Source organism: Neomonachus schauinslandi, chromosome 5 (assembly GCF_002201575.2).
Source record: "Neomonachus schauinslandi chromosome 5, ASM220157v2, whole genome shotgun sequence".
NCBI classification, from domain to species: domain Eukaryota; kingdom Metazoa; phylum Chordata; class Mammalia; order Carnivora; family Phocidae; genus Neomonachus; species Neomonachus schauinslandi.
The window spans coordinates 9578413-9604833 of NC_058407.1; the positions used below are offsets into that span (position 1 = coordinate 9578413).

General features: G+C 56.8%; 1 protein-coding gene and 4 non-coding genes across 5 annotated transcripts; all 5 read left to right on the forward strand.

Moving 5' to 3' along the window:
- The first annotated feature begins 4785 nt into the window (after positions 1-4785).
- On the forward strand, positions 4786-11984 carry RPL3 (ribosomal protein L3). Its single transcript, XM_021687428.1, has 10 exons — positions 4786-4823; positions 5778-5970; positions 6896-7064; positions 7777-7912; positions 9050-9236; positions 9775-9935; positions 10465-10566; positions 11020-11115; positions 11514-11633; positions 11884-11984. The coding sequence occupies exons 1-10, from the start codon at positions 4821-4823 to the stop codon at positions 11926-11928; spliced, it is 1212 nt and encodes a 403-aa protein (XP_021543103.1). The 5' UTR covers positions 4786-4820; the 3' UTR covers positions 11929-11984.
- LOC123325005 lies at positions 5290-5353 on the forward strand. Its single transcript, XR_006540173.1, has one exon. It is a non-coding gene; the product is annotated as a small nucleolar RNA SNORD43 (small nucleolar RNA).
- On the forward strand, positions 7722-7776 carry LOC123325040. The gene has a single exon (XR_006540207.1). It is a non-coding gene; the product is annotated as a small nucleolar RNA U82P (small nucleolar RNA).
- LOC123325034 lies at positions 9289-9374 on the forward strand. Its single transcript, XR_006540201.1, has one exon. It is a non-coding gene; the product is annotated as a small nucleolar RNA U83B (small nucleolar RNA).
- LOC123325033 lies at positions 10829-10923 on the forward strand. Its single transcript, XR_006540200.1, has one exon. It is a non-coding gene; the product is annotated as a small nucleolar RNA U83B (small nucleolar RNA).
- Positions 11985-26421: the final 14437 nt, after the last annotated feature.

A 26421-nucleotide genomic window follows, 5' to 3' on the forward strand; every position in this document is an offset into this window, starting at 1 on the left:
AAAGATTTTATTTATTTATTTGAGAGAGAGAATGAGAGAGAGAGCACATGAGAGGGGGGAGGGTCAGAGGGAGAAGCAGACTCCCTACTGAGCGGGGAGCCTGATGCGGGACTCAATCCCAGGACTCCAGGATCATGACCTGAGTCGAAGGCAGTCACCTAACCAACTGAGCCACCCAGGCACCCTCTAAGAAGGTCTTATACACTCTCTGAGGGTAATTACAGAAGGAAGAGCACTCAACAATTTATAGATGGCACGATTGTATATATTCCCTCTCCTGGGAGTCCTATTATCTACATTTTACAAAAAAGGAAACTGAAGCTAAGAAAGATAAAGGAATCTCCCCAGGGACACATAGTGGTGACAGAGCTGAGACCCGGTCCCCCAGCCTAGCCCTGGGTATGCATGTGGCTTACCACTGATCCTTGCCCCCTGCACAGCAAAGGCCTAGGTGGACAGACCTGGTACCATTCAATCTCTCATGGACAAAGCAAAGCTGGGGACATACCAAAGGCTGGCTCCCACTTGATCATTTATTTTAAGATCTGCATGAACAGAGACACGGCATAGATATAGAGAAGAATGATGAGAACACGGGTAGCCTTGACTTGCTGGGCGAAGGCCTGCTTGGATGAACCCATGAAGGCCATCTTGCCTGTCCTGCTGCTCTGGAACCTGGTGCTAACGGGCACCTCGGTGGCCCCAAAGCTGCAGCCTCCTCCCTGCTCACTTGCATCCTCGTCCCCAACCACGAGGCACAGGCTGATGCAGGCTGGTGTGACCCTGCTCATGGTGGCTGAGTTAGGTCCAGGGAAGCGCCGGCTAAAAGGGATGGTGGTGGCTGGAAGGATGGTGGTGACCGCATCCAGGTCTTTGGAGTCTGCCCAGCACAGCTTGGCCCACTGCAGGGGTCGTAGGCCACTGCCCTGCATGGCCCGGGCCGCCCACAGCCTGTCTAGGCAGCGGAGTAGCAGGGACACAGCCACCTGCTGCAGGACGGCTTGCAGGAGCAGCTTCACGGCCTTGCTGTCCTCGTGGTGGAAGCTGGCCAGGCTGTAGCAGGCCCACTGGGCCATGGAGAGCAGGACTAGGCTTGCCTCCCACTTTAAGTGCGGCAGCTGCTGCAGGATGCAGTGGTGGGCTCCATGCATCACAGTGGTGAGCTGCTGAGGGCCCGAGCTCCACGCGATGGTCAGCGGCTGCCACAAGGCCCGCTGGATGGGCAGCAGCCCCTCTATGCACAGCTTCCTGGCCAGGATGAGCATGAGCCCCCTGCTTACCTGGAGGCTGTTGCACCACAGGATACAGAGGCCCAGTATATAGACTGAGCGGCAGTGGGAGGCCATATTTGCTATGGCCGCCTGCAGCCCCAACAGAGGGGCAGAGAATTTCACCAGGCCTGGGCCACACAGGAGCCGCAGTAGGAGCTGCCTTGCACCCCTGGCCAGTCGGCTCCCGTTCTGTGGGGCATTGTCCTGGCAGCTGGTGGTGGAGGAGCAGGGATGGGAGGCTTTCATGACCCAGAGGCTCCGTGCCCAGGCTCCTGCCCCGGGGGCATTGGGCTGGGCTCCTGCCACAAGCTCGCATTAACTGAGCCTCTGGTCCAAATACTGTCATTTGGGCCAGGTGGTTTTGCAACAATCAATGACAGCACGAAAGATCAAGATGTGAGCTCATGTCAAAGAGGGGGTATTATTGCTTCAAAGGCACAAGGGAGGCAGCCTTTGAAAGCAAAACCGTGGTGTTCTAGTTTGGGTCCCCTGTGTTCATGCCCTCATCTGACAAATGTGACCCACACCTCTGTGCTAGGCCCTGCACTGGGTGCTGAGCACGTGGGCACAGAACATGGTCTCTGCCTATAGCAAGCTTCCAGTCTAATAAGAGAGATAAACACTGAAGCATCCTCACGTCATACCCATTCAGCTCCTCCTCAGGTCCTCCTAACCTTCCACACCTTGGGTTTTACCTGGCTATAGAGAACATCTGCTCTTTAGGTATTTGAGCAAAGCCTGGGACCCTTTTCTGCTCCTTACTAGAAGTTCCATTTTACTTTTTAAAATTTTTTAAAGATTTTATTTATTTATTTGAGAGAGAGAATGTGTGTGCGCAAGCTGGGATAGAGGCGGAGGGAGAGGAAGAGAGAATCTTAAGCAGACTCCTGCTGACTGTAGCGCCTGTCGTGGGGCTCGATCCCAGGACCCCGATGTCATGATCTGAGCCCAAGGCAGATGCTTAACCGACTGAATCACCCAGGTGGCCCTGCTCTCTTTTCTCTGGATGGTAAAGAGGGAGTTTCTTTTAGGGAGAATATTTCGTCTAGCATGTTTAGTGACATTGTCAAACCTTTTAAAACTCTCCTCACGGTTTTAAATAGCCTTACTTGGTGTGTGATGGTGGCTGTCTTGTTCTTCTCTGTACTCCCGCAGCCTGGTGCAGTACCCAGCACATTGCAATTTCTTACTGAGTGAATACCTGGAGCCCCAGAGATCTTTCCAGTGAGGGGGTTACTGAACACCAAGTCTGATATGAAAACCCAAGCTGGAGTCAGCTTTGTCCTTCACTGATTGTGTGACTTTTGTCAAAGTATTTCCTCTTGGCCTGAGACTTTGTTTCCTCTGCAAGAGGGGACAAAAGGGGACAGACAACAGTCATAATCCCTTGTTTGCAATTCTGAAATTAAAAACTTAAGTCATTTGATAGCAAAAACCAAACTGATCTGAACTTTTTAGGCAGCAAAGTCAGCCTTGAACTGATGTGAAGACATTTATTTTTATCCCACTCTATGAGAATATCTTTTTTTTTTTTTAACAGAATTAATGTGTTTCATTAAGGAGTTTGGGGAGGATTACGTAAGTGTGTGCACCATATTGCATGATTTATTTTTTTTTTTTAATTTTTTTTTTTTTTAAATTTTATTTGTCACAGAGAGAGAGAGAGAGAGAGAGAGAGAGAGAGCACAAGCAGGGGGAGTGGCAGGCAGAGGGAGAGGGAGAAGCAGGCTCCCCACCGAGCAAGGAGCCCGATGTGGGACTCAATCCCAGGACCCCGGGATCATGACCTGAGCCGAAGGCAGACGCCCAACTGACTGAGCCACCCAGGTGCCCCTGCATGATTTTTTTAAAACACGAAAAATGCTGAGTTTGGAAACACATCAGGCCCCAAAGAGGGCCCCAAAGATTTCCAATAAGGGATTGAGGACCTATCAGCGCTGCCCCTCAAAGGATGGTGTGAAAATTAAAAGAACGTTTTCTTTTCTTTTTTAACAACAGTTGGAGCAATGATCAGGCCCAGAATCAAATAACAGGATTGGGTAGGATGGAGGTGCAAGGTGATATATGGGAGAGAGTGTGCTGCTCTCACCCAAAAAAAAGGGTGGAGTAGCCAGTTACAACAGAGCCTTGCGTGGCAGCCAAAGCAGTTAATGCCTAATCCCAAGGAAATAGTACCTGGCATACAGCAGGCCTTCAGTAAGAATTTCTGAGTGAATGACTTGGGATCCCAGGGGTCTTTCCAGTGAGGGGAAGACGACATTTGATTCTTTCTTTCTTTCTTTGAGAGAGAGAATGAGAGAGAGAGCACATGAGAGGGGGGAGGGTCAGAGGGAGAAGCAGACTTCCTTGCCGAGCAGGGAGCCCGATGTGGGACTCGATCCAGGGACTCCAGGATCATGACCTGAGCCGAAGGCCGTTGCTTAACCAACTGAGCCACCCAGGCGTCCTGACATTTGATTTTTTTTTTTTAAAGATTTTATTTATTTATTTGACAGAGAGAGACACAGCGAGAGAGGGAACACAAGCAGGGGGAGTGGGAGAGGGAGGAGCAGGCTTCCTGCTGAGCAGAGAGCCTGATGCGGGGCTCGATCCCAGGACCCTGGGATCATAACCTGAGCCGAAGGCAGACGCTTAACGACTGAGCCACCCAGGCGCCCCCGGACATTTGATTCTTAAAAAGGTTTGGAGAGGCAAGCCTGGAGGCAGGGAGAGCACTTAGGAGCCCCCTGGGTCACGGAGGTGGGGGTGTGGGTGTGCAAGCAGACATCAGCGAGGGTCCCCGAGGCTGAAGGGCCAGGCTCCGAGGCTGGGCAGCTGGACCCGTCACCGCAGGTCCTGAGGTCGTTTTGCTTCCTCATTGACTCTCAGAAGTGGGGCCACAGCAGCTGGACACCGGGAGTAGTGGCCGAGATGAGGCTGGAGGGACGGATGTCCGAAAACAACGCATTAAAGGTGTCGTGGAAGCGGCTCTGGGATGGGAGCCAGGAAACCGGGCTTTCAGTCTTTTCTCTCCAACTCTGAGCAGGTGGCAGCGGGTCAACTCGTCCCAACCTATTCCCCCCGCCAAATGGCAACACCGCGGGTTTACTGTGTGGGACGGAAAGAAATGGGATACCACGTGCGAAGGCGCTTTGGAACTGAAACCCACAGCTGGGTCATTCAATCCTGGAGGTGACTGCATTTCATATGAAAAAAAGACGCTGCTACTTAGCTTCAGCGTAACGGCGTCTTTCAGCAAATTTGGCAGCGACCTAAAGCCCTACCGCCGCCGCAGTCCAATCCTCCGCCAGCGTTTCCGCGGCTCTTCCCGAAGTTTGAACGCGGTCGCTCGCCGTAGTCCCTAATCCCCGCCCCCGAGGGTGACGTCCAGCTCCGAACGAACGCTAGGCGGGGACGAGCGTGCGTGGAAATGGCGACCCTTACCCGCCCCACGACCCGGCGTCCACCGCGGGCGCGCGCTCGCACGCCGGAAGGGGCGGGCCCAGGCTGGGGTTTATAAATGGCTCGTCGCGAGCGGTCCGACCTCTACCGGTAGCATTTGGCGGCGTGATGGTACGTTTCACTATGGCGTTTTCGTCTTTGTTGGCGCGGTGGTGCGGCTCAATCCGTGGCGCATCGCCGCCATCTCAACTCGGCGGGCGCGGGGGGCCTGCTCCGGGAGCACGGGAGACTTAGCGAGATCCACAGTGAGGCCTATTTTCTGAAAACAGCGGAGGCCTGTGGTTGGCGAAGGCCGGCGGGGCGTGCTCCGGTTCGGAGGCCCCGAGCCCGGAAATTTTCAAGTCCCAGATCATTTCTCGAGCTCACCAGTTGAGTGTGGATCTAGGTTGGAGTCTGTGAGCACACTGGTCAGGAGGACCTTGAGTGGGGGCGCTAGGCCCTGTTCGTGCTGACCGGGGGAGGTGCAGAAATCACGGTAGCACGTGGGAGGGGAGCCTGGGCCGGGGTTGCTGAGGCCTCGGGCTGACGTGGGTGGGTCGTTGGTACCCGGTGTAAGGCCTCTGGAATTCCCAGGAACCACAGATGATGAACTCACTGACGGGCGGACAGAGGCTCTGTGCTGATGGTCATGTTCTGATTTGGCTCCGTCGAGTTCTAATGGCCTTCGGGTGTCACTCTAGCCGGGGGAGCCTGTGGTGCCGTCTGCCACCCAGCTCTTGGTCCCAGTAGCCGTTTTGTGTTGACTTGATCGTAAAGCCACCTGTGAAATGATTTTAAGGACATCAGCTGGTGTGCTTTTGTCCTATTTAGAGGAAAAAAGGGGAGGGTACATTTTCTTAGATCAAAAAACGAGGTTTTGTGGCAAAGATTCAAGTCATTTAGGTTGTGTGACCTTTCTCAAAGTGAACCCAGGCCAGCCTGTAAGCGTGTTTGTTAGCTGGGCCGCTGGTCTCTGGTGTGGACTACGCGTTGCGGCGCATCCTTCCACCACTGAGGCAAAGCCGGGCATCAGAAGTGAGCTGCTTGACACAAGTTTGAGTGCTAACGTTGATCCTTTTTGCCCAGTCTCACAGGAAGTTCTCCGCTCCCAGGCATGGGTCCCTGGGCTTCTTGCCTCGGAAACGCAGCAGCCGGCACCGTGGGAAGGTCAAGAGCTTCCCCAAGGATGACTCTTCCAAGCCTGTCCACCTCACAGCCTTCCTGGGCTACAAGGCTGGCATGACTCACATCGTTCGGGAGGTGGACAGGCCAGGATCCAGTGAGTACAAGCAGGACCCTTCACACTGGTTGGGGGTGGTGGTGGTGGTTAGGAGCAGAGGATGGGGATGGACTAGACTAGTCAAAGTCCATCTCTTGACAGGATGGAAATCTCCATTAGGATTGATTCCTACTAAAGGCTACAGGTGGCTGGCATTACTGCTTTAGGTGGGGGGATGTATTGAAGTCAGAGCAGCACGTGAGTAAATTCTTCAAGAGCCACAGCGTAGAGGAGTATGCTAATTAGTACCTGTGCACCTTAATCTAAAAGCTTGAATGCTGCCCGTGTCGCTGGGTTATGAAGTGCAAAGGAGAAAAATCACTAAGTAAAACAGCACTGGTGGGGTGCCTGGGTGGCTCAGGTGGTTGGGCGTCTGCCTTTGGCTCAGGTCATGGTCCCGGGGTCCTGGGATCGAGCCCCACGTCGGGCTCTCTGCTCGGTGGGGAGCCTGCTTCTGCCTCTCCCTCTGCCATTCCCTCCGCTTGTGCTCTCTGGCTCTCTCTCTATATCAAATAAATAAATAAAATCTTTAAAATAAAAAAAAAGACACTGGCTACTGAACCACACGGTACATACTAATGTTGGTATTGAATGTCTACGCTGAGCTCAGCTATTACCACAACCCATTATACTTCGTACTCTTGTATTATCTAGGTAATAAGGAATTTGCTTTTAGAGATTTGTGATGAGAACTGAAGCTGGACTGTTTGTCATAGAGTCCTGAAATTTTTTTGAGTTAGAATTGTATGTGGTAAGGACAGGCCTGGGAGTCCAGACTGGTGATAAGGCCCCATTTCCACAAAGTTGCCTGTTACCCAAAGCACGTTGCTCTCTTGACCTAAGTGGGCATTTCACACAAAACACCGTGAATCCCTTGTGGGCGATTCTAGCCATCCCACTCAAGTCTGACCACTCTTTTCGGCAGAGGTGAACAAGAAGGAAGTTGTGGAGGCTGTGACCATTGTGGAGACGCCACCCATGGTGGTTGTGGGCATCGTGGGCTACGTGGAAACCCCTCGAGGCCTCCGTACCTTTAAGACCATCTTTGCCGAGCACATCAGTGATGAATGCAAAAGGCGGTTCTATAAGAACTGGTAAGGGGATGGAGCACTTGGGTGGCTCAGTGAGTTAGGCCATTGCCTTCAGCTCAGGTCGTCATCCCAGGGTCCTGGAATCAAGTCCTGTATGTGGCTCCCTGCTCAGCAGGAAGCCTGCTTCTCCCTCTCCCTCCCTCTGCTCATGTCCCCTCTCCCTCCCTCTTTTTCAAATAAATAAAACCTGGTAAGGGGTGAGGAGGCCTGGACTAGGATTAGGAGAGAAGAGAATACCCTGTGCTGGGCTTCTCTGTAGCAGGGGGAGAGCTGCTCTGGTGTGTGGTTTAGTTGCCTCCTGAACAGAACAGATAGGAGGACAGACCTTCATGTTCACCCTAGTGGGTGTTGGCTGAGGACTCGGTATTCAGTGTTCTCTCAGTTCTGGGAAGTGTTGAGAGTCCGGTTGAAACAGAGCAGTGTAACTCCCCCAGTGCTGCCTGGGAGTGTGGGTGGGTTGATGGCTAAGCCGGAGCAAGAATTCGCGTGTGCTTGAATGCTGTGACTTGCGTTAATTCTGTGCACCTCTGCTCAGCTCCGCTCGGCTCTGCCCGATGAGCTCCATCCAGGCTCCGCTTGCCGGTGGAAAAGGCTCCTTAGAAGCCGGCAATGAGCCCTGTCCCCATGTGGTGCCAGTGTGCCTTCCGCTCACCCCCTGGAGGGGTGATGAAGGCCTGCACCCGGCCCCCTCCCCAACTCTGCTCTGCTCCTGAAGGCATAAGTCTAAGAAGAAGGCCTTCACCAAATACTGCAAGAAGTGGCAGGATGATGATGGCAAAAAGCAGCTGGAGAAGGACTTCAGCAGCATGAAGAAGTACTGCCAGGTGATCCGCGTCATCGCCCACACCCAGGTGAGCACTCTGACAAGGGGCACAAAAGGAGGGCGACTGTCCCACTGCTTCAAGGTAACTACCTTGTGCTTACCTAGTTACCTGCTGAGTTGATCCTCAGCTCAAGCTGACTTTGTGCCAAGTCTCAGGATTTTAGAGGGATGGTAAGTCGGATTCCGGTTCTTTAGGCTTGTCTGGATGGATGAGCATCCAGCGATCAGCCTGGGGCACCTGCGCCGCCGTTGATTTCTGGGGCCAGGCTAAGACTACACTGTTGGTCTGAGAAGGCAGCCAGGGCTGCCTCCAGGCTGGTGGGTTGGTTTCTCTGTTGCCAGCAGAGGGCGCTGTGTCTCTATGGGCTTTGTATTAGGGAAACCGTGCCCCATTGTAGAAAAAGTGGTGGAGGAACTGGTGAGTCCTTAATGTTGTAAAACGCCTACCTGAAAACAATAGGCAGTAGTAGGATGTTGGCCATTTGCGCTCAAATCTGACTTGCTACAAGCGGAGCGGGCCTTTTCCTGACTCGGTTAGAATGGCTACCTCATACACTTGGTCTGAGCCATCATCTTAGGTTTACGTCCAGTTCCTAAGTACTCATTTTCCCTACGGTTAGCAATGACCATATCTGCTTACATTTGTATGCCTATTACTGAAGAATGTTCTGTAGAACAGCGCTGGGCTGCTCTTAATGAAAAGCTTTAGGCTTGAATTCCTTTTTTTCCCCTAATATTTGCAGCTTGTACCCTTGACTGAGGTGCTATTTCCACTCTCCCACGTTGTAAATGCCTTACTGACAGTGAGTAGACCAAGATAGATGGCCAGGGTAAACCAGGGCAGTACCCCAGAGGGAACGGCGAGAAGCCTGCTGATGAGGAGGAGCATGGGGCTAGTTGGTCCTAGGATCTTGTCTCTGGTCTCCTTGTGTTAGCATGGCCCTTGTGTGTCTGTTACGGATCAGCTCATCATGGTGAACTTGGGCGTCAGAATTGAAAAGGGGAATCGTACCCAGTGGGGGCTTAGAACACAGGAATGAGTCTTCTTTTTGCTGGTAGGGAGACTTGAGGTTCAGGGTTGCCAGGCGGTTCTGCCCACCGAGTTCCCTTGCTGTGGAAGGAGAGCTCGAAGCTTGGGATCTAAGCTCTGTTGCTTCCGTCCTAGATGCGTCTGCTTCCTCTCCGCCAGAAGAAGGCCCACCTCATGGAGATCCAGGTGAACGGGGGCACAGTGGCCGAGAAGCTGGACTGGGCCCGCGAGAGGCTGGAGCAGCAGGTGCCTGTGAACCAGGTGTTCGGGCAGGACGAGATGATTGATGTCATCGGTGTCACCAAGGGCAAAGGCTACAAGGGTGAGCTTTGCGGTGGGCCAAGTTGTGGTAAAACTTGGGTTTCAGGTCCAGACCTTTGAGGCTGTGCAGTGTGTGCCTGGCGCATGGCCTGAGTAACATTCCAGAAACTTGCCTTGCTGCCTGCCTTCCGAGAAGAGCTGTGCGGTCAGGCTTGAGGGAAGTGTGGAGGACTGGGGGAGATCCCTCCCCATCCATCTGAACCCCTCGCGTTTGCAGGCCGCTGCAGAAGGCAGAGGGGACTGGGAAGTTGGGGGGGCGGGGGCTCTGCCGGCGAGGAACTTGGTGGACGCTGTGAAGCGCATATGGTCCCCTTCTAGTTTGGGGCTGATCCTCCAAGGCCTTTTCTTACAGGCTGAGAACAGGTTTATGTCTAGCCTTGTGGTCAACCTGAGGAAATACGAGGGGGGAGAGGACATTAAACCCGTGTGTCGAATGTTCTGTTTGCGTGCGCCACAAGTGGGTGAACTGGCCTTCGGCAGGAAAGGGGCCAGTGGCACGAGTGCCAGATGCCCCGGTGACAAGCTCGCGTCTCTTGCAGGGGTCACCAGCCGCTGGCACACTAAGAAGCTCCCCCGCAAGACCCACCGGGGCCTGCGCAAGGTTGCCTGTATTGGGGCATGGCACCCTGCCCGAGTGGCGTTCTCCGTGGCTCGGGCTGGGCAGAAAGGCTACCATCACCGCACTGAGATCAACAAGAAGGTGAGGGGCCAAGGGGGCTCCTGTGGAGACTGACGCTGGGAAGGGAAAGATGACCCCGTGTTGGGGGTGTGGTTTCCGGTTCCCGTTAGCGCAGCTGCGGTGGGGAGCTTCTGGGGAATGCGTGTGGACTCGAGGTGCTCATCTTGTCTGATGGGCATGGTTTGGGTTCTTGGGTGGGATTTGTAAGGTGTCAAAGGTGGTTCTGGTACAGCTGACTTGGAGTGACCCGGGATGACAGCCTTGTCTGTCCCTTCCTTCGCCTCTGAGGGTTTGGGGGAGGCCTCCGTGCACTGTCGCAGCCAAATGGCAGTATCTTCAGGCCCAGCCGGTTCTTCTTTCTGCCCCTAGGCTGGGGTCCCTCGTCAGGGACTGGTAGCTGCTTTCCATCCAGAGTCCTTTGCTGGTTAACCCACTGCTGAGCTGAGGGTTACTTGCCCCTGGTGGCTGGCTGGCCTGTAGCCAGCCTGCTGTCCAGGGACACGTGAGCCTGTTGCCCTCTCAGTGTTAAAATGCTTATTCCTTTACTTAGATCTATAAGATCGGCCAGGGCTACCTCATTAAGGATGGCAAACTGATCAAGAACAATGCTTCCACTGATTATGATCTATCTGACAAGAGCATCAACCCTCTGGTGAGTAACGAGAGTTGTCTTCTCACAGCCTCTAGAGTCTTAGCTCTGGCAGGGATTTCCCCTCATGCTGTGTGAATCTGCGCCAGGCCTCACCTGTGGGGTGGGACCCTAGTGCTCTTTGGTCCTGGCTGATGCATGGAGGCCATGTGTCCAGAGCCTGTTAACTGTCCCCTGCACAGACCGCACCCAGCTGTCTGTTCCTTGTAAATGCCGGGTCTTCCACTGGTGGGGCTGGCTGGTGAGAAGTGGGGTCTCAGACCCAGCTGTTCAGTGATGAGGCTCTGGAATGAGCGCTGGGCACAGCGCCCGAGTCAGACTGCGGAAAACATTCCTTGCTGCCTTCCTTCTGAGAACAGCCTGGCGGTCATCGGGCAGCAGACCACCTGAACCTGAAGGGGTCGTTCGTGTGTATTGTCTGTGCTTGATCTGACCTGACGCCTTGGTTTTTTCCAGGGTGGCTTTGTCCACTACGGTGAAGTGACCAATGATTTTGTCATGCTGAAAGGCTGTGTGGTGGGAACCAAGAAGCGAGTGCTTACTCTCCGCAAGGTGAGGTCGGGGCCCTTCTCCGCAGTCAGGGCGGGTAGGCGGGAGCTCGGCCCTCCAGCAGAGGGGGGAGGGATGGGTAACAGCGGAACATAGTGCCTGCACTTTGTGGAGGGGAGTTCAAAGGAAAAGTGGGGGGGCTTGCCACTCAAACAGCAGCTTTGAAGTCCTGGGAGGAGGAAATTCCCAGTCGGGCTTGGCCCAGCTGTTTGCTGTGCTTGCGTTGTTTGCTCAGTCTGGCGGCAGGGCGAGATCCTTGGGTAAACCAGCTAGCCAGGAGGTGTTGCGGGAGGGGCTGAGATTGTTGATCCTCTGCCCCTCTGCTGAGGGGGCCTGGGAACCAAGAGGTGGCAGAGGATGGCCCAGCTCTTCGAAACTAACCTTCCGCTCTTGGCCCATAGTCCTTGCTGGTGCAGACCAAGCGGCGGGCCCTGGAGAAGATTGACCTTAAGTTCATTGACACCACCTCCAAGTTTGGCCACGGCCGATTCCAGACGGTGGAGGAGAAGAAAGCATTCATGGTGAGCACCCCGACCTGGCCGCCCTCTGGCTGGGGTTGGGATGGTTCCCAGTTGATGTCCCCTGTCAGCCTGCCACCTGCCCATCTGGTGCTGGTGCAGAAGGACGCAGCTGGGCTGGCTCCTGGGGGTCCTGAGCTTGTGCCCGCACCGGGAGCCCGCGCGGTGTCTGATCCCGTCGGCGTGTGTGGGGTATTCCTCGTGCCCAGCTGCTTTCCTCCCTCTGACCTTGCCTACTGCCCTCTCTCCACAGGGACCACTTAAGAAAGACCGAATTGCAAAGGAAGAAGGAGCTTAATGGCAGGAGCAGATTGTGCAGCTGGTGGGATCTCAATAAACATTATTTTCCAGTGATTTCTGCCTCTGGTTTTGCTTCCGTGTTGTGAGGGGTCTCTGTTCTCAGAGATGTTGCCCTTGGCCTCTGGGCTTCGCCAGAAGGTGTCGTTGTTCCCCTACCGCTTGTCTGGCTCGGGCCTGGAGCAGATAGGGTGTAAGGGGGGCTCAAAGCTGCGCCCTGGACTGTCGAAGCCGGGCCGGGGCAGCGGGCTTCAGGCAGGTGCGTGTGTGCCCGGGTGAGAGCGGGCCCTGCTGCAGAGCACGTGTGTTTGCACAGCGTGGGTGGTGGCCTGGTGGGAAGGAGGCTGAGGATTTTGTGTGCTCTGTGGTCTTTGGAGTTGCTGATGGGCTTGGCAGGACCAACCCTGCTCTGTTGAGAGTAAGAGTAAATAATTTAGTCACTAATCCACGTAGGATTGGGTTCCAATGGTGGCTTGTTTGCCATGTGATACTGGGAGGGGGTGGGCCTGCTGGGACCCTGGAGTGCTGACACTGGGGAAGGTGCTGGTTTGGAGAGCTCCCCCAGCTGTGTCACACAGGTTGGGGACATGAGCACACAGGTGAGATTCGGCCAGCCGGTGAAGCCATCGGGCCCCTTCATCCTGGGATGGAATGGTTTAGCCTCCACCCTGTGCTCTATTGACCAGCAAATTGGGCATCTGCTGTCCTCTGGGTCTGGGGACCCGTAGTGCTGCTGAGCACCTTGGCCTCTCAACTCTGAACGTCCCGGCCTCTCGAGTTCAGACTGGCTTGGCCTCAATCCTGGCATTCCAGATGGCCCAATGCTCTTGTGGACTCTGCTGAGCCCATCCCCAGCCGGAGCTGCCTCACGCAGCCTGTGGTTACGTAGTGTGCTTTGCCTCTGATCCTTGAGACTGCAGCCGGGGCAGCTCTGGGTGCTCCCAGCCCAGCCGGGAGCCGCTGTCCACCTGGTTCTGACACCCCCTGCAGTGGTGGTGCTAGATGGGGATGGGCTGGTGCTGCGGACGTGCCGGCCAAGTACATTCGAGGTGGCCCAAGTTGTCCCTCTGGTTCCCAGTTAGCTTGGTGCCCGCATTGAGTGGGGTGAGGTCCTAATGCCCAGGTTGGAAGCCCACAACAGGTTGCTAAAATTAGACAAGGGCCCTGAGACAGGAGGGTGAGGTCTGGGGTGCACAGATGAGTCCCAAGCAGGGACCCCTCCCATGACGTCTTCTGCCCAGCATTTCTGGAGCCCCTTCTGAGCTCTGGGGGAGTGGGCTTCAAAGCCCGTTTTGGGCTAATGCAGAAGACCCATTAGCTGCTGCAGTGCCTCCTGACTTTGGGTCCTCCGGATCCTGATTCCGGAGTGGCTGGAGCTGCACTTCAGGCCCCGGCCGCCAGGGGGTGAGTGGGCAGCATCTTGCAGGAGGGCCCCAGGGCTTCATTCTAGGCTTTGGAGAGGGCAGTTATCCCTCTCCCCCTTCCTACCAGGGTCTCCTCACCAGGATTCCCCATGGTCTTGGGGGTCAAGCCCACAGGCAGAAGGGGTCAGGACATGGTCCAAGGCCACCAGGCACCTCTGGCAGAGCCAGGCATGGGACCTGGGCTCTGCCTCTGTGGGATTCTCTTGTCAGTCTCCCCACTCAGGTTCTGGGGAGGACACTGAGCTTGGCAGGAGCCCCGCCCTCGTCCCCTTGGCCACAGCCTGGGGGGCTCCCCACTACCCTTAGACCAGCCCTGGAGCCCACCTGCCCACCCAGCCCAGGTAGGAGAGGTTTTGCTGGTCGGAAATGTCCTCACTGGGCCTTGCTTCCCTGTCCAGGGCTCTGCTCAGTAGTGGGCATGGCCAGAATGATGGGATGTGGGGTCCAAGGCTTGCTCCTAAGGGCAGGAAAGAGTATTCTGTGTGCCTCCAGGCTGAGGACTGCACACAAGCATCCAGCCCACAGATACACCTCCAGGTGACGAGGTCACCATACTCTTCTCTGTCCCCACACATGTGATACGTACACAGCCCTCTTCAGGGGCTGGCTTACTTGATAGGGGCAAGCCCTTGGCTGTTGACCACACCCTCCCATTCCCATCCTCTCTGTTTCTGCCTGTCCCCCGCCAGTGAGTGACCTTGAGCAGTTCCAAGCCTCAGCCTCATCTGGTGGTGACTCACCTCCTCAGCGGTGTTAGTGGGACCAAATGAGCAAGACTGCCCCAGCGGGGGCACAGAACAGCTGACGTTGTTAGGACGAATAATAGGGTTTCCTGGGGGACAGTGGGAAAGGCCAACCACACGTGTGTGAGGTCAGCTGCATTCACTCAAATCCTGAGCACCTGCTACGGACACAGCACTCCTCCAGCCGCTGGGGGAACAGTGGGGAACTCAACGGTCCTTCTCCCCAGAAGCTGATCTAGGTGGGTGTGCAGACAGTAAACACAAGTAAACAAGACAGTTTTAGAAGTGATGGATGTGGGGCGCCTGGGTGGCTCAGTTGGTTAAACGTCTGCCTTCTGATTGGTTCGTGATCCCAGGGTCCTGGGATCGAGCCCTGCGTCAGGCTCCTAGGGAGCCTGCTTCTCCCTCTCCCTCTGCCTCTCCCCTCTGCTTGTGCTCTCCCCCACCTCTCTCAAATAAATAAAATCTTAAAAAAAAAAAGCGATGGATGCCTTGAGGAAATAAAATAAGCCAGTGGGCTACAGAGTGATGGGGGGCCGCTCTGAGACAGAGTGTAAAGGATCCAGCCAGAGTGAGCTCTACAGAGAGGACACTCCCCACCAGCAGAACAGCAGGTGCAAAGGCCCTGAGGTAGGGGAGGCTTCGGTACTTGGATTTGAACTCCCAAGGGAGGCAGGTCCGTGAAGGTGGGACTGGATCCCCACTGCCTACCTAGCCAGGGCCTGGCATACGGTAGGTGCTCAGTGAACTTTCCCTGCTTCGGGGACCCGCCCATGTTCGTGTGTGTGTCTGGGTGCCCCAGCCAGGGTCTCCAGGCATTGCTGTGGGCCCGTGGTGGGTGGGGCAGCCGTGTCTGTCTCCTGCAATCTGTGCCTGCACGTGTCACTGAGGGTGCTTCTCTGAGGGTCTGTCGCTGTGCGCTTCCTGTCACCAGAGCCCCCAGACAGGCCTACACTGGAATCCTGCGGTGACAGAACAAGGCGCCTCTTTCCATTCCTCCGGGGGGCGGGCGCATCGGGGGGGAAGAAAAAGAAAGAAAAAAAAAATACCTGCTGGGAATTTCTGAGCAAGTGGGAACAGGGAGGTGGCAGGAGCCACCATTGCCTTAAAAGGCACGACAGAGCCAGTGACTTCGCTGAGCTCACCTGGGGATGGCTGTGGAGGGTGAGGGGTGGGGAGCTGGCTGCACCTCCTGGGCTCACCCCCAAGCTACTCGGCCCCCTCTCCCCCGATCCTCACGGACAGCCTTGCCGGCAGAGGCTGCACTGCTGGGCCCTCTGTCCTCCTGTCCCCAAGCCCTGACCCCAGCCCTGGGAGCCCACCCCTGCGCTCCCAGGGGCCTCGCCCTCCTCCCATCGGCTCTCAGCACACAGCTACTTGTCCGAAGCTCCCAGGGGTCCCTGCCCGCCCTCCATGCGGTGTCGCACCGCATAGGCTGGTACTCGAGGCTTGCTGACCTCTCCAGCATCACGTCCCTTCCCCCAGGGCCAGACTCCTGGCCTGGTCCCAGGAGCCCAGGAGCTTTCCCTGCCCCTTCAGCAGCAGGCTCAGAAGGCCGGGCTGGGGCCGGACCCAGACTCTGTAGGAGGCAGGAAATAACAGCCCTGGGCTTGGAAGTGAGGGAGGTGGCCTGCAGGAACCTTCCAGGGCCTATGAACACATCAGAACTACGAAAATGCAGAATCCTGACCATGTCTCATCCGTCAGTCCCCCGGACCTGCGACACAACGCTGCCCAGGGCCCAAGCTCAGCAGCCCCTCCCACGGACGTTGCCTCCAGGGGGCACTGCCTGGTGGGGCAGGTGGCGCCAGCTGCGAATGCCTCACTCCTCGCAGGCACTACACACCCAGACTCCGGCTCCAGGATCAGCCCTTGCGGCAGCTTCTCTTACTACCCCATTTTGCAGAGGAGAAACTGAGGCTCAGAGAGGTTGGGCAGCTTGCCCAAGGGCACACAGTGGATAAGTGGGAGGGCTGGGATTTGAGGCCTGGTATCTCTTCGCCCTGACCCGATGCTACTGGGGGCCATTTCGGCTTAGGGGGAGAAGGAGTAGAGTGCTCATTTGTGCTAGACCCTCTCAGAGTTACTTCCATCTTTACAACCAGCATTCCCATTGTACAGATGGGAAACTGGGGGTCCAGAGACATTCAGGGAATCCTGCGAGGTCACAGAGCTGGACCGTGTCCTGCGGGGCGTCTGACACGCTGTCTCCCTCCAGAGTGATTCAAATGCAGGCTCCAGAAACCGAGCGCCCACCCCTGTGCCCTGCTGCCCTCGTGGAGTGGGTGCCTGGAGGCTGCAGGTGAGGAAGGGGCGGGGCAGCGCTTCCCAGCGGCACCTGCAGCACCACTGTCCCTTTGTCCCCCCCCCCGGCACCCCCACCCCCACCCCAGCACGGGCCTTGACGGATGGGAGCGCGGGGGATGCTGCCCGCAGCGCGGCGGCACACAGGTGGCCGCCCCAGCCCCGCAGCTGGCCTCCGGGCCCCCAGGCTTCATATGACTATGGAGAAGTGGCCCTCCCCGCTGGCTGCCGCCTGAGCCCCAGCAGCACGCAGAGGAACAGGGCTCTGAGAGAAGACGCTAAAGATAGCCGGCTCGCCACTTCCCCATCCTCGCGGGCCACCACCTCGGCCCCGATGGCTTCCAGCCGGCCCCTGCCCCGTGGCAGGCCACTCCTCAGCGCCCGGTCGCCCGGCCGGGGGCACAACGCAGGGACCCAGGCAGTGGTCACCCTGGGAAGACTCTCTGGGCACGGGCGCCGGGCCGGGCAGGGATGTGCCTTGCGCTGCTCAGACAATCCCCTCGACAGGAGGTGGGGTGCTATCGTCACACCCCCTTTGAACCACGGACACACCTCGATGCTGACACACCACACCATTTCCATCAAGGCCGGGCCCGTGACCACACTGGCGTGACAACCCTGGGGCCCACCAGGACACATGCCACCACTCAGCCATCTGTGTGTCCGTCTCCACCTTCTCAGAAGTATTTATACCAGGGAAATCCATAAACACTACAAATCAGGGCCTTTCTTCCAGAGAGCTGGTTGTTAAACATTGGCCAGCACACCACCGCCCTCAACCTTCGGCTCTCCTGCTGGCCGAGCCCAACGGGAAGCCAGCAGAGACGCTCGGTTGAGGCTGTCCTCAGAGGTGGCCCCAGACGTCAGCGTCCTGGGGCGCAGAGCAGGGGGTGGAGGGTGGACGGAGGCTTTGGAGGGACAAGCACAGGGATCCGACATTGTGCCTAGCACTCTGCTCCTGGGACCTGCACTGTCTAAAGCCCTGAACATTTATATTCAATCAAGGCAGGCCCTCCCTGCTCAAAAACTTTCCATGGCTTTTCCGTGACAGCCCTCTGAGGGCCACAGTGAAGATTCAACAGGATTGGGTGGAGGATGTGCCCCACTTGGCTCCTGGCATGGAGTCCTTGCTGGACGTCTGGCCCGCGCTCCCCGTCAGTAAATCCTGAATGTGTGGACAGCCCTGTGAATAGGCAGTATTACTTCCATTTCACAGACGGTAACACCAGGGCTTGGAGAGGGCAGCTGACCCACAGGGCTCTGCCTGGTCTGGTCCCCAAGGCCTGCTGAGCCGGAGGTAACACCTGGCAGCCCAAGGGCCAAATCGACCCACAGCTGTTTGGTGTGGCCCTCCGAGTGAGCTTGTTTCACGCGAGGCTTTGAATTCTGGAGTTCACAGCTCTGCTTTTATCTTTAAAATCCTGATCGATAGCACAAACCTGGAAGCCATCTGAAGGTCCAGTGGCCCGAGAGGCGCTAACGGGACATGTGGCCTCCCCGGGCCCGGGAGCTCCATGCAGCGGGCAGATGAAGGAGCTCCGGGCACCTGGGCCGCCCAGCAGAAGAGCCACCTGGAGGGATCCTGTGATACGGAGGCCGCCTTCACATTTCCTTCGGTCTGGGTGAAAGATTTGATAATCCTCTTAAAAAGGCAATTGGTAAATCTGATCCGTGCTGGCTGCACCATGTCCTGGACAACGACCAGGCTGGCTATGGGGGCGGCCCAGCTCTTGTCCCTGCTCCCCCCGAGGCCCTGGTCTGGGCTTCCGTTTCCTCACCTGAAGCATTGGGTCTCAGGGAGGGATGATTTCTCAGCGCCCTTTCAGCTCTGAGGCTGGGACTCAGAAGGCCAAAGGTCAGTGCAGAGTGTGGAGAGAGACTTCATGGGCTGTAGCAATCAGGGAGGGCTTTCCAAAAGAGGGAGGCTTGAGATGAGCCATGAAGGCTGAGCAATACCCTGCCCACGGCTAACCTGAACGGAATGGATGGTTCTGGAAGGGTGGGAAAGCACAATTCAAAAGAGTGAGCTGCTTCTTTTTTTTTTTTTTTTTTAGATTTTATTTATTTTTTAGAGAGCGAGCGAGAGAGAAACAGTATGAGAGGGGAGAGGGTCAGAGGGAGAAGCAGGCTCCCCGCTGAGCGGGGAGCCCGATGCGGGGCTCGATCCCAGGACCCTGGGATCATGACCTGAGCTGAAGGCAGACGCTTAACCATCTGAGCCACCCAGGCGCCCAAAAGAGTGAGCTTCTAATGGAGAAATGTCAGGCACAGCAAGCAGAGGGGGGGTTGGGAGGTCTTCCCTGAGACCCTCCCTTGCACCAGGGGGCCCCAGTTCTCCAGACCACAATGGGGTGGGTGGGGGCGGGGAAGTTGCCCCCCGTGGTCCACCCATGCACTGTCCCAGGCACCACATCTGACACTGGCCAAGCATTGGCTCACTTACTCCTTCCATCTACAGGAGACAGGCACTAGGAGGACCCCCATTTCACAGAAGAGGAACTTGGGCTTGACCCACAGGCTCCTCTGGGCCCCTTTACCTGGAGGAGCGAATGGGGAGGAAGCCTTTCATAGAAGCAGGTGGCTTCTGCATAGGCTGTTCCCCTGCCGGGAATGCTTTTCCCTCTTTTCTGCAGTGGGCAGTCCCAACTTGCCCTTCTGGGCTGGGATCCAAATGTCACCTCCTCCTGGAAGCCTCCACAGACACCCCCCCCATCAGAGTGCCCTAATGTTGGCTCTTCCTGCTGTCTCAGCTTCTCCCTCACCACCTCTCACGATGGCCATCACATTATCAATTCTTGCTGCTTTTGGCTCCGTGTCCAACTTCCCAGTTGGACAGCATCCTCCTTGAGTCAGGGGCCATGTCTGTGTCTGTTCTGCTCTTCTTGTGCCCCATGCACCCAGCAAGTGCGAGCACATAGTAGGTGTTCAATACAATAAATACCTGTTGAATAACCACCTGACTGAAGGTGAGAATGAACACGCGAATTGAAGAATGAAGCGATTTCGCCAGGGTCACCCAGACAGTCAGGGCCGCGTGGCCGTGGTGGAGCCCGGGGGGTCCTTGCCCTCCATCTGTCTTCCCGGCTTCCATTCTGGAGGCTCATGTCTATTCTCCACTCAGCAGCCAGAGTGATCCTGTTAAAGCTCCCGTTGAACGACACCCCTCCGTGCAGAGTCTCCACTTTAGAAGAGGAACAGGGCCGTGGGGTGCCGGCTGCACAATGTGAGTGAATTTAATTCCGCTAGTGTACACTTAAAAATCCTTAAAATGGGGGGCGCCTGGGTGGCTCAGTCATTAAGCATCTGCCTTCGGCTCAGATGATCCCAGGGTCCTGGGATCGAGCCCCGCAACGGGCTCCCTGCTCCATGGGAAGCCTGCTTCTCCCTCTCCCACTCCCCCTGCTTGTGTTCCCTCTCTCACTGTCTCTCTCTCTGTCAAATAAATAAATAAAATCTGAAAAACAAAACAAAACAAAATCCTTAAAATTTTATGCAATGTGGATTTTACCACAGTAATAAAACAATGTGCCTCCCTTCTCGGCTCCAAACCCTGCATAGCTCCCATCGGATGCAGAGTTCCAGCCCGAGTCACCCCAGTGCCCAGTTGCTGACCTCATCTCCCTCTCTCCCCACACTCCTCCACGCCACACTGGCCTCCTCTCTGTTCCTCTCATGGTAGGTGCACTGCTGCCTCAGGGCCTTTGCACCAGCTCTCCTCTTGTCCTGGAATGCTCCCCCTCTAGAAGTTGGTAGAAATGCCACTTCCCCAGCGAGGCCTCTCCTGACCACCCTAGTGAAAACTGCAGCCCGCTCTCCTGATGTCCCCCTGTGCCCACCTCTTCTCCTTTCCACAGCACTATCGCTTGCCACCTTAGGGAGAATGGCCTTACTCATCACGTTGACTGTCTTCCCTGTTCCCTTATTTTGGTCATTGTTCTCCAGGTTCCAGAGAAGCTGGGGAGGGAAGGGATGTGGTCTGGAGCGCGTGAGAGAGAGAGGGGAGAACCCGGAGGCGGCCGCAACTTCCTCAGAGCAAATTTAGGAAAAGCTGAAGTGAAAAAGGCTTGGGCAGCTGAGGGCTTCCTGCAGCCGGTCCCAGGGGCCAGGGGCACGCGGGTGTGTGTGTGCGTGCGCATGCGCATGTGCAGCTGTGCATGTGGGTGCGCATCAGTGCGCGTGTGTGCATATGTGTGTGCATGCGTGCACTGTGCACGTGTCTGCACGCATATGTGTGCATCTGTGCGTGCGTGTGTGCATGAGCTGTGTGTGCATGTCCACATGCACGTGTGCGGCTGTGCATGTGGGTGCGCATCAGTGCGCGTGTGTGCATATGTGTGTGCATGCGTGCGCTGTGCACATGTCTGCACGCATATGTGTGCATCTATGCGTGCGTGTGTGCATTAGCTGTGTGTGCGCATGCACGTGTGCAACTGTGTGTGTGTGCGCTGTACGTGTGCATATGTGTGTGCATGCGTGCGCTGTGCACGTGTCTGCACGCATATGTGTGCATCTGTGCGTGCGTGTGTGCATGAGCTGTGTGTGCGTGCACAGGCGCGTGTGCTGTACGTATGCATATGTGTGTGCATGCGTGTGCTGTGCACGTGTCTGCACGCATATGTGTGCATCTGTGCGTGCGTGTGCACATGAGCTGTGTGTGCATGTCCACATGCACGTGTGCAGCTGTGCATGTGGGTGCACATCAGCGCGTGTGTGTGCATATGTGTGTGCATGCGTGCGCTGTGCACGTGTCTGCACGCATATGTGTGCATCTGTGCATGCGTGTGTGCATGAGCTGTGTGTGTGCTGTACATGTGCCTGGGTGTGCTGCGTGTGCGTGTCCGCATGCATGTGTGTGTGTGTGTGTGAGAGAGAAAGAGAGAGAGAGAATGCGAGGCGGTGTGTGTCTCTGTGTATGGAGTGTGTCTGTGGGGCTGCTGGAACAAGGGACTGGCCCTCTTGGGGCCTCAGGGGGTTGAGCTAGGAGGTCCTGGATGCTCCAAGACTCCCGGGCACCGTGGGGCTCAGTGCTCCGTCCTCCCATCCCTGGGTGGTGTGACCCCGATGGAAGAGCATGTGGGCTCTGGAGCCAGACTCTCAGGGTCCGGGTCTCAGCTCCACCACCGATTAACCGTGTCACCTTGAGGAAGCAGTTTAGCCACACTGGCCGAGTCTCGGAATCTGAAAAATGGGGATGATCGGAAAAGAACCCACTTCCTATTGTTGTTGCAGGATGTGATGAGCCAGAGCACGTGACGGGCTCAACCAGCAGTGGGACCTCAGTAAACAGGCACGATTGGTATTGGTCTCGCTTCGGCCTGGGTGAGATCAGCCCAGCCTCAGAGAGCAGGCACCACATGCAGCAGAGGGAAGTCTGAGGTGGCCCAGAGGAGGCACCTGCCCCCAGCAGGTGGTCTCAGCTGAGGCTTGAGGGATGAGGATGCTTTGGCCAGGGAAGGAGGGAGGAGGGCAAGGGGCTATAGGGAGCAGGAAGTGAGGGACAGAGATGGCCTGGTGGTAGCTGCCAGGAACTTGGTGAGAGCTCTGCCCAGTGGCACCAAGGAATAAGGCTGCAGTGCAGCCACAGGACCCCCGTCCCGGAAGTGCCTGCCTGCACTGGTCTGGGGCAGCGGGGAGCCATGGTAGGTGTTTGAGCAGGGGCATGAAACCTTCAACCCAGGGCTTCTGGTTCCAGGCTGATAGAGGGAAACCACATAGCATAGGCTGAAAAGATGAGACATTTCCCCACAGAATACCTGTAAAAACAACATAGTAGTTAGAGCATACTGCTCAGCATGGAGTGGTAAAGTCTTAAGGCACATAGGGGCCCAGGGGAGCATGATCCATAAAGCCTTCCTAGAGGAGGAGGGCCTGGAAATGAGCCTTTGTGGAGGCAGTAAGAGACTCTGCCGCAGCGTGCTGGGTGTCTTTGGGCAAACCACTGTCCTCTCTGGTCTCCACTCCCATCTGCCCTGCCAGGGCTGACCCAGGCCCCTTCTCGGTGGCTCTCTCAGCTCTGACATTCCTCCATCAGAGATGAGGACCGCTGGAATCTGCCAGGGGCCGATTCAGGCTCTTGGTTTAGATAGAGACCCCACCTGCCTCAGTTTCCCCTCTGCACTGGGTGAGGCAGGGAGGATAATAATGCTTGATTGTCAAGGACCTTGCACGCCTCAGGGACCAGATGCCAAGGATTGTTTTCCATTCCTGGGAGGGTGGGCCCTTCCTGCCAGGAGAAAATTTCAAGCTCCAGCAGCCGGGGAGGGGGTAGATCCTGCCACCACCCCCTGTGACCACATACCCGCCGCCCAAACCGTGGCATCAATGGCTTTCTTTCTCTTCTCCTTCTCTCTTGGCAAAGGTACCTGCCCAGGGCCCAGAGGCAAGGTCCTCAGCTCCTTTTGTTTGCTCAGAAGCACCCTCTCTCTTCCCCTCTCCCTTCCCGCCTTTGCTGTTCAGGCCCAGAGACACAGCCCCATGGCAGGGGCCAGTGGAACGACCCCCACCCGGGGCCTGCTCATCCCGCTACAGGATGTCTGTTGGTCTGGCGGGTGGGAAGATCGAGGGCTGGTGTCCTCTGGGACACTGGGATTCTTGTTTGGGAATTTGCTACTCAGAGCCCGCTCCCACTCTTCCCTAAATCCATTTCCATGGTTATGCTCTTTGGTTGCAAGACGCTGCATTTCTGAAATTATTTGGTTATAAGAACCTTGGGCCTGGAATGGAAAATGTTCCAATATTCGATGGCCTTGGAATTTTCTGGTTGTAAGAACCTGTGGTGCTAGAATTTTCTAGTTCAAAGGCTCTGTGGTTCCGGAAGTCTGGATCCAGTTGTCTGTGGTCCCAACGCCACACCGTGGGTTGAGGTGCCACGGGAGCTGGGGGGCGGGAGGAGGGACTGGGGAGGGGGCGGTGGTGGGTGGCTCAGTGGCAGGCCAGGTGCACGGGTGTGGGCGTTGGCGACAGCCCCGGCACTGACAGCTGGGCAGGGGCCCCTGCCTGAGCTCATGGCACCTGGCCTTGACCCAGGACCAGAAGGGGACGGGTCGGGAGGGGGTGCCCAGAAGTGGTCCAGCTGAGAAACTTCCACGAGCTCTGCCACCTCCTTCCCTCCTGTTGCCCACACTCCCAGGGGCTGAGGGTGCCGAGCCCACCCAGGGCAGCCCCTCATGGAATGAGGGGAGACTCCAGACACAGGGAGGGAGGGAGGGGCTTTCCCACTCCCACCGAGGGCAGGGGCAGCCCAAGGCACCCCCACCTCCCGCCGCAGGTCCGGGGCTCTTTCTATAGGGTCTCGTGCTAACCAGCCGCTCAGACACCCCTCTTCTTCCCTGGACGTATGGTATCTGCTCACAGACTGAGCCCCCCACCTCACGCCCCTAGAACCCAGCCATCTCAGATCTGGGGCCTGCCAAGAGCCAGGAGCTCAGAGTTTGACACCAGGGGGCCTCAGTCTTCCCATCTGGGCACTGGAGGTGGTGAGCTCTGCCCTTGGGCCCAGCCCACGTCCACTCTGACGGATCTGCTCTTCGGCACCCCCCACACCAGCCCTTCCCCAGGCTCCCCCTGTGCCCCCCTGGCTCCTGTGAAGGGGCTCCCCGCCACTCCCAGCCCCGCTTTGGCATGCTCCCAGCAGGCTCGTGGGAGCTGGAATTCGGAGCAGTCCCTGGCGTGTGTGCACGGCCTCCCGCCTGCCGGGGCACCTCCCCTGACGAGGGGCCAGGAATTCCTCACGCTGGCTCCCAACAAGCCCCTGGGGGAGGAGGAGCTGTGGGAAGGGGCAGGGAACATACTGGAAGTCGGGACTGAGTGGGGGGTTTGGGAGAGAGCCCTGGCCTGTGGACACCCAAGGTAGGACAGGTAGGTGGGGAGAGGCAGGATGTGGGTGAGCTCTGACCACATCCTCCAACCTTGTCTGTGGCCCCATCATGTGCGCCAGGGATGACAGCTTTAGCGGCCTTCTCTCCCTTATATAGATTCGCTTGCGGATTCAAATGTTTACTGAGCATCTACGACGTGCCAGGCATTACGCTAGGTGCTGGGGACCCAGCCACATGGGGCAGAGACAAGTACCGTTCACATGGGGCTTACATTCCTTGCAACGACAGCCGATAAACACAGACCCCATCTGAGTTGTGCTCCTGTGAGTTCCTGGGGGCAGGGGTTTCTCCTGAGCACAGCCCTCTCCCACTGCTCATGCTTCTCCTCGGGCCCTCACCCATCAGCGTGCTGGGGACCATGGCCCTTGGCTGGGCACTGTGTCCCAGGGAACATAGAGGGCAGAGCACTGTGCTGGGTTGCTCCCAGGATGTGCCCTTTCCTTGCCAGGTAACCTTGGGAGAGGCGCCGCTCAGTTTCCTAATCTGCAAGACGAGGCCTCCGGACCAGAAGCGATGGGCACCTTCCCCACCCTAGTGGCCTCTCAGTCTGGTTTCCAGGGCACACGAGGGCCAGTCATGCTCCAGGGGGATTTGGCTGCTGATGGGGGGCTGCCCCAGGGTTGGTGACATCCTTCCAGCTACCTAGCTGGCCCCGCCTCGGCTTGCCTGGTCCTCCAGCTGTGCGGCCCAGAGCCGTGATGTCACGGCTGGGGAGACGGTAACCTCAGGTGGGGGTTACCCTGCCCCAGGCTCCTTGGGCCTATTGCCAGGTCTGCTTCCCATGGGGAGCCTTCACGGCTTGCTTTGCCCCTCTGAACACCTCCCAGCTAACCTGGACCCTCAGCATGGGCTGGACCCTCATCTGGACAAGAGTCAGGTCTCTCCGAGCCCATCTGGTACAGCCAGAGGGCAGGGCAGAGTTGTGGCTCAACCCTAACCTGCTGTGCGCCCTTGGGCAAGTCACTCTCTCTTGCTGGGCTTCAATTCCTCTCCTGAAAAACAGGTCAGTTTGGCATCCCCTGGAGAGCAGGTGGGGGGCCTGACCCAGAGCAGGTGGCCCTGGGTCTGTGGCAGGGAGACGTCTCCTTCGGTTGTATGGATCATTCAAACACACCCCTACTCTCCAACTTTAACGGCGCCAACAAGCTGATGTTGCCTTTCATCACCAGCCTGTGCTCCGCTGTCTCTTCTGTGGCCCCAAACAGAACACCGGATCCCCCCCCACTGCTCCCCACTGGCCATCCCTGGCTCAGTAAATGGCACCACTGCTCACCTAGTTTCTTAAGCTAGAAACCCACAGGTGCTCCTTGCTGCCCACAACGATGTGGACAAATCTCCCATTGGGAGCAAAAAGTCACACAAGCTAAGGAGCCCGGGCCGCGGCTGTGGGTACACGCAGGTCAAGGCGGGGCGAGGCAGGAGGATGGTCCTCCTTGGCGGTCGGGTGGGTGGGTGGGTGCTGACCAGAAGGAGAAGAAGAAGGGATCACTTCTGGGGGCCAGAAGTGATCTGGCTCTCGATCTTGGAGCCCGTTTTACAGGTATGTTGAGTTAAAATATCTCATCATCAGTCTTGATTCATCTCTTCCCTCTTGTCTACTTCGTACAGTGGGAGGTGAAAATCCTAGGGGTCACACACCTTCCCATCTACACGGGGCAGGGGTGGGGGGGTGGGCAGCTGCTGAACAAGGAAAACAGGTAAATATGTTGTAAATTGGAGAGCAGGAAGAAGTAGGAAGGAAGCGAAAGGACATGACTAGGGAGGCGAGCCCTCAAGCGAGTGAGGGAAGGAGCCACGAGGCTCCTGCGAGGTGTCCCAGGGAGGGGGGAGAGGTACACAGCGCGTGCCAATGCCCTCAGGAGGGAACTGAGGACAGGTAGACAGATTTGTACTGTTGTGGGTTAGAAGAGGTCACTGTGAGGGCTAGGGAGAAATAGAAAGCAGAAAACGGGGATTGGAAGTTGTCATTTTAGGGGTTGATAAGGAAAGTTGAAATACTTAGGGGCTGATATTTTAGATAGGGTGGTCCCTGGTTTAATTGCGGGCAGGGCCCTTACTATCTCCCCAACCTGCGTCTACTGTTCTCCCTGGAACACGCTCCCCTCTCCCCGAGGGCATCCCTTGCCCTGCATCCCGGCTGCCTTGC

Bases quoted from the DNA above. Each gene is read 5' to 3' on its own strand.
- RPL3 (XM_021687428.1), top strand. The intron at 10,567-11,019 runs GTGAGTAACGAG...GGTTTTTTCCAG, and splicing joins ACAAGAGCATCAACCCTCTG to GGTGGCTTTGTCCACTACGG. The intron at 11,634-11,883 runs GTGAGCACCCCG...CTCTCTCCACAG, and splicing joins AGGAGAAGAAAGCATTCATG to GGACCACTTAAGAAAGACCG.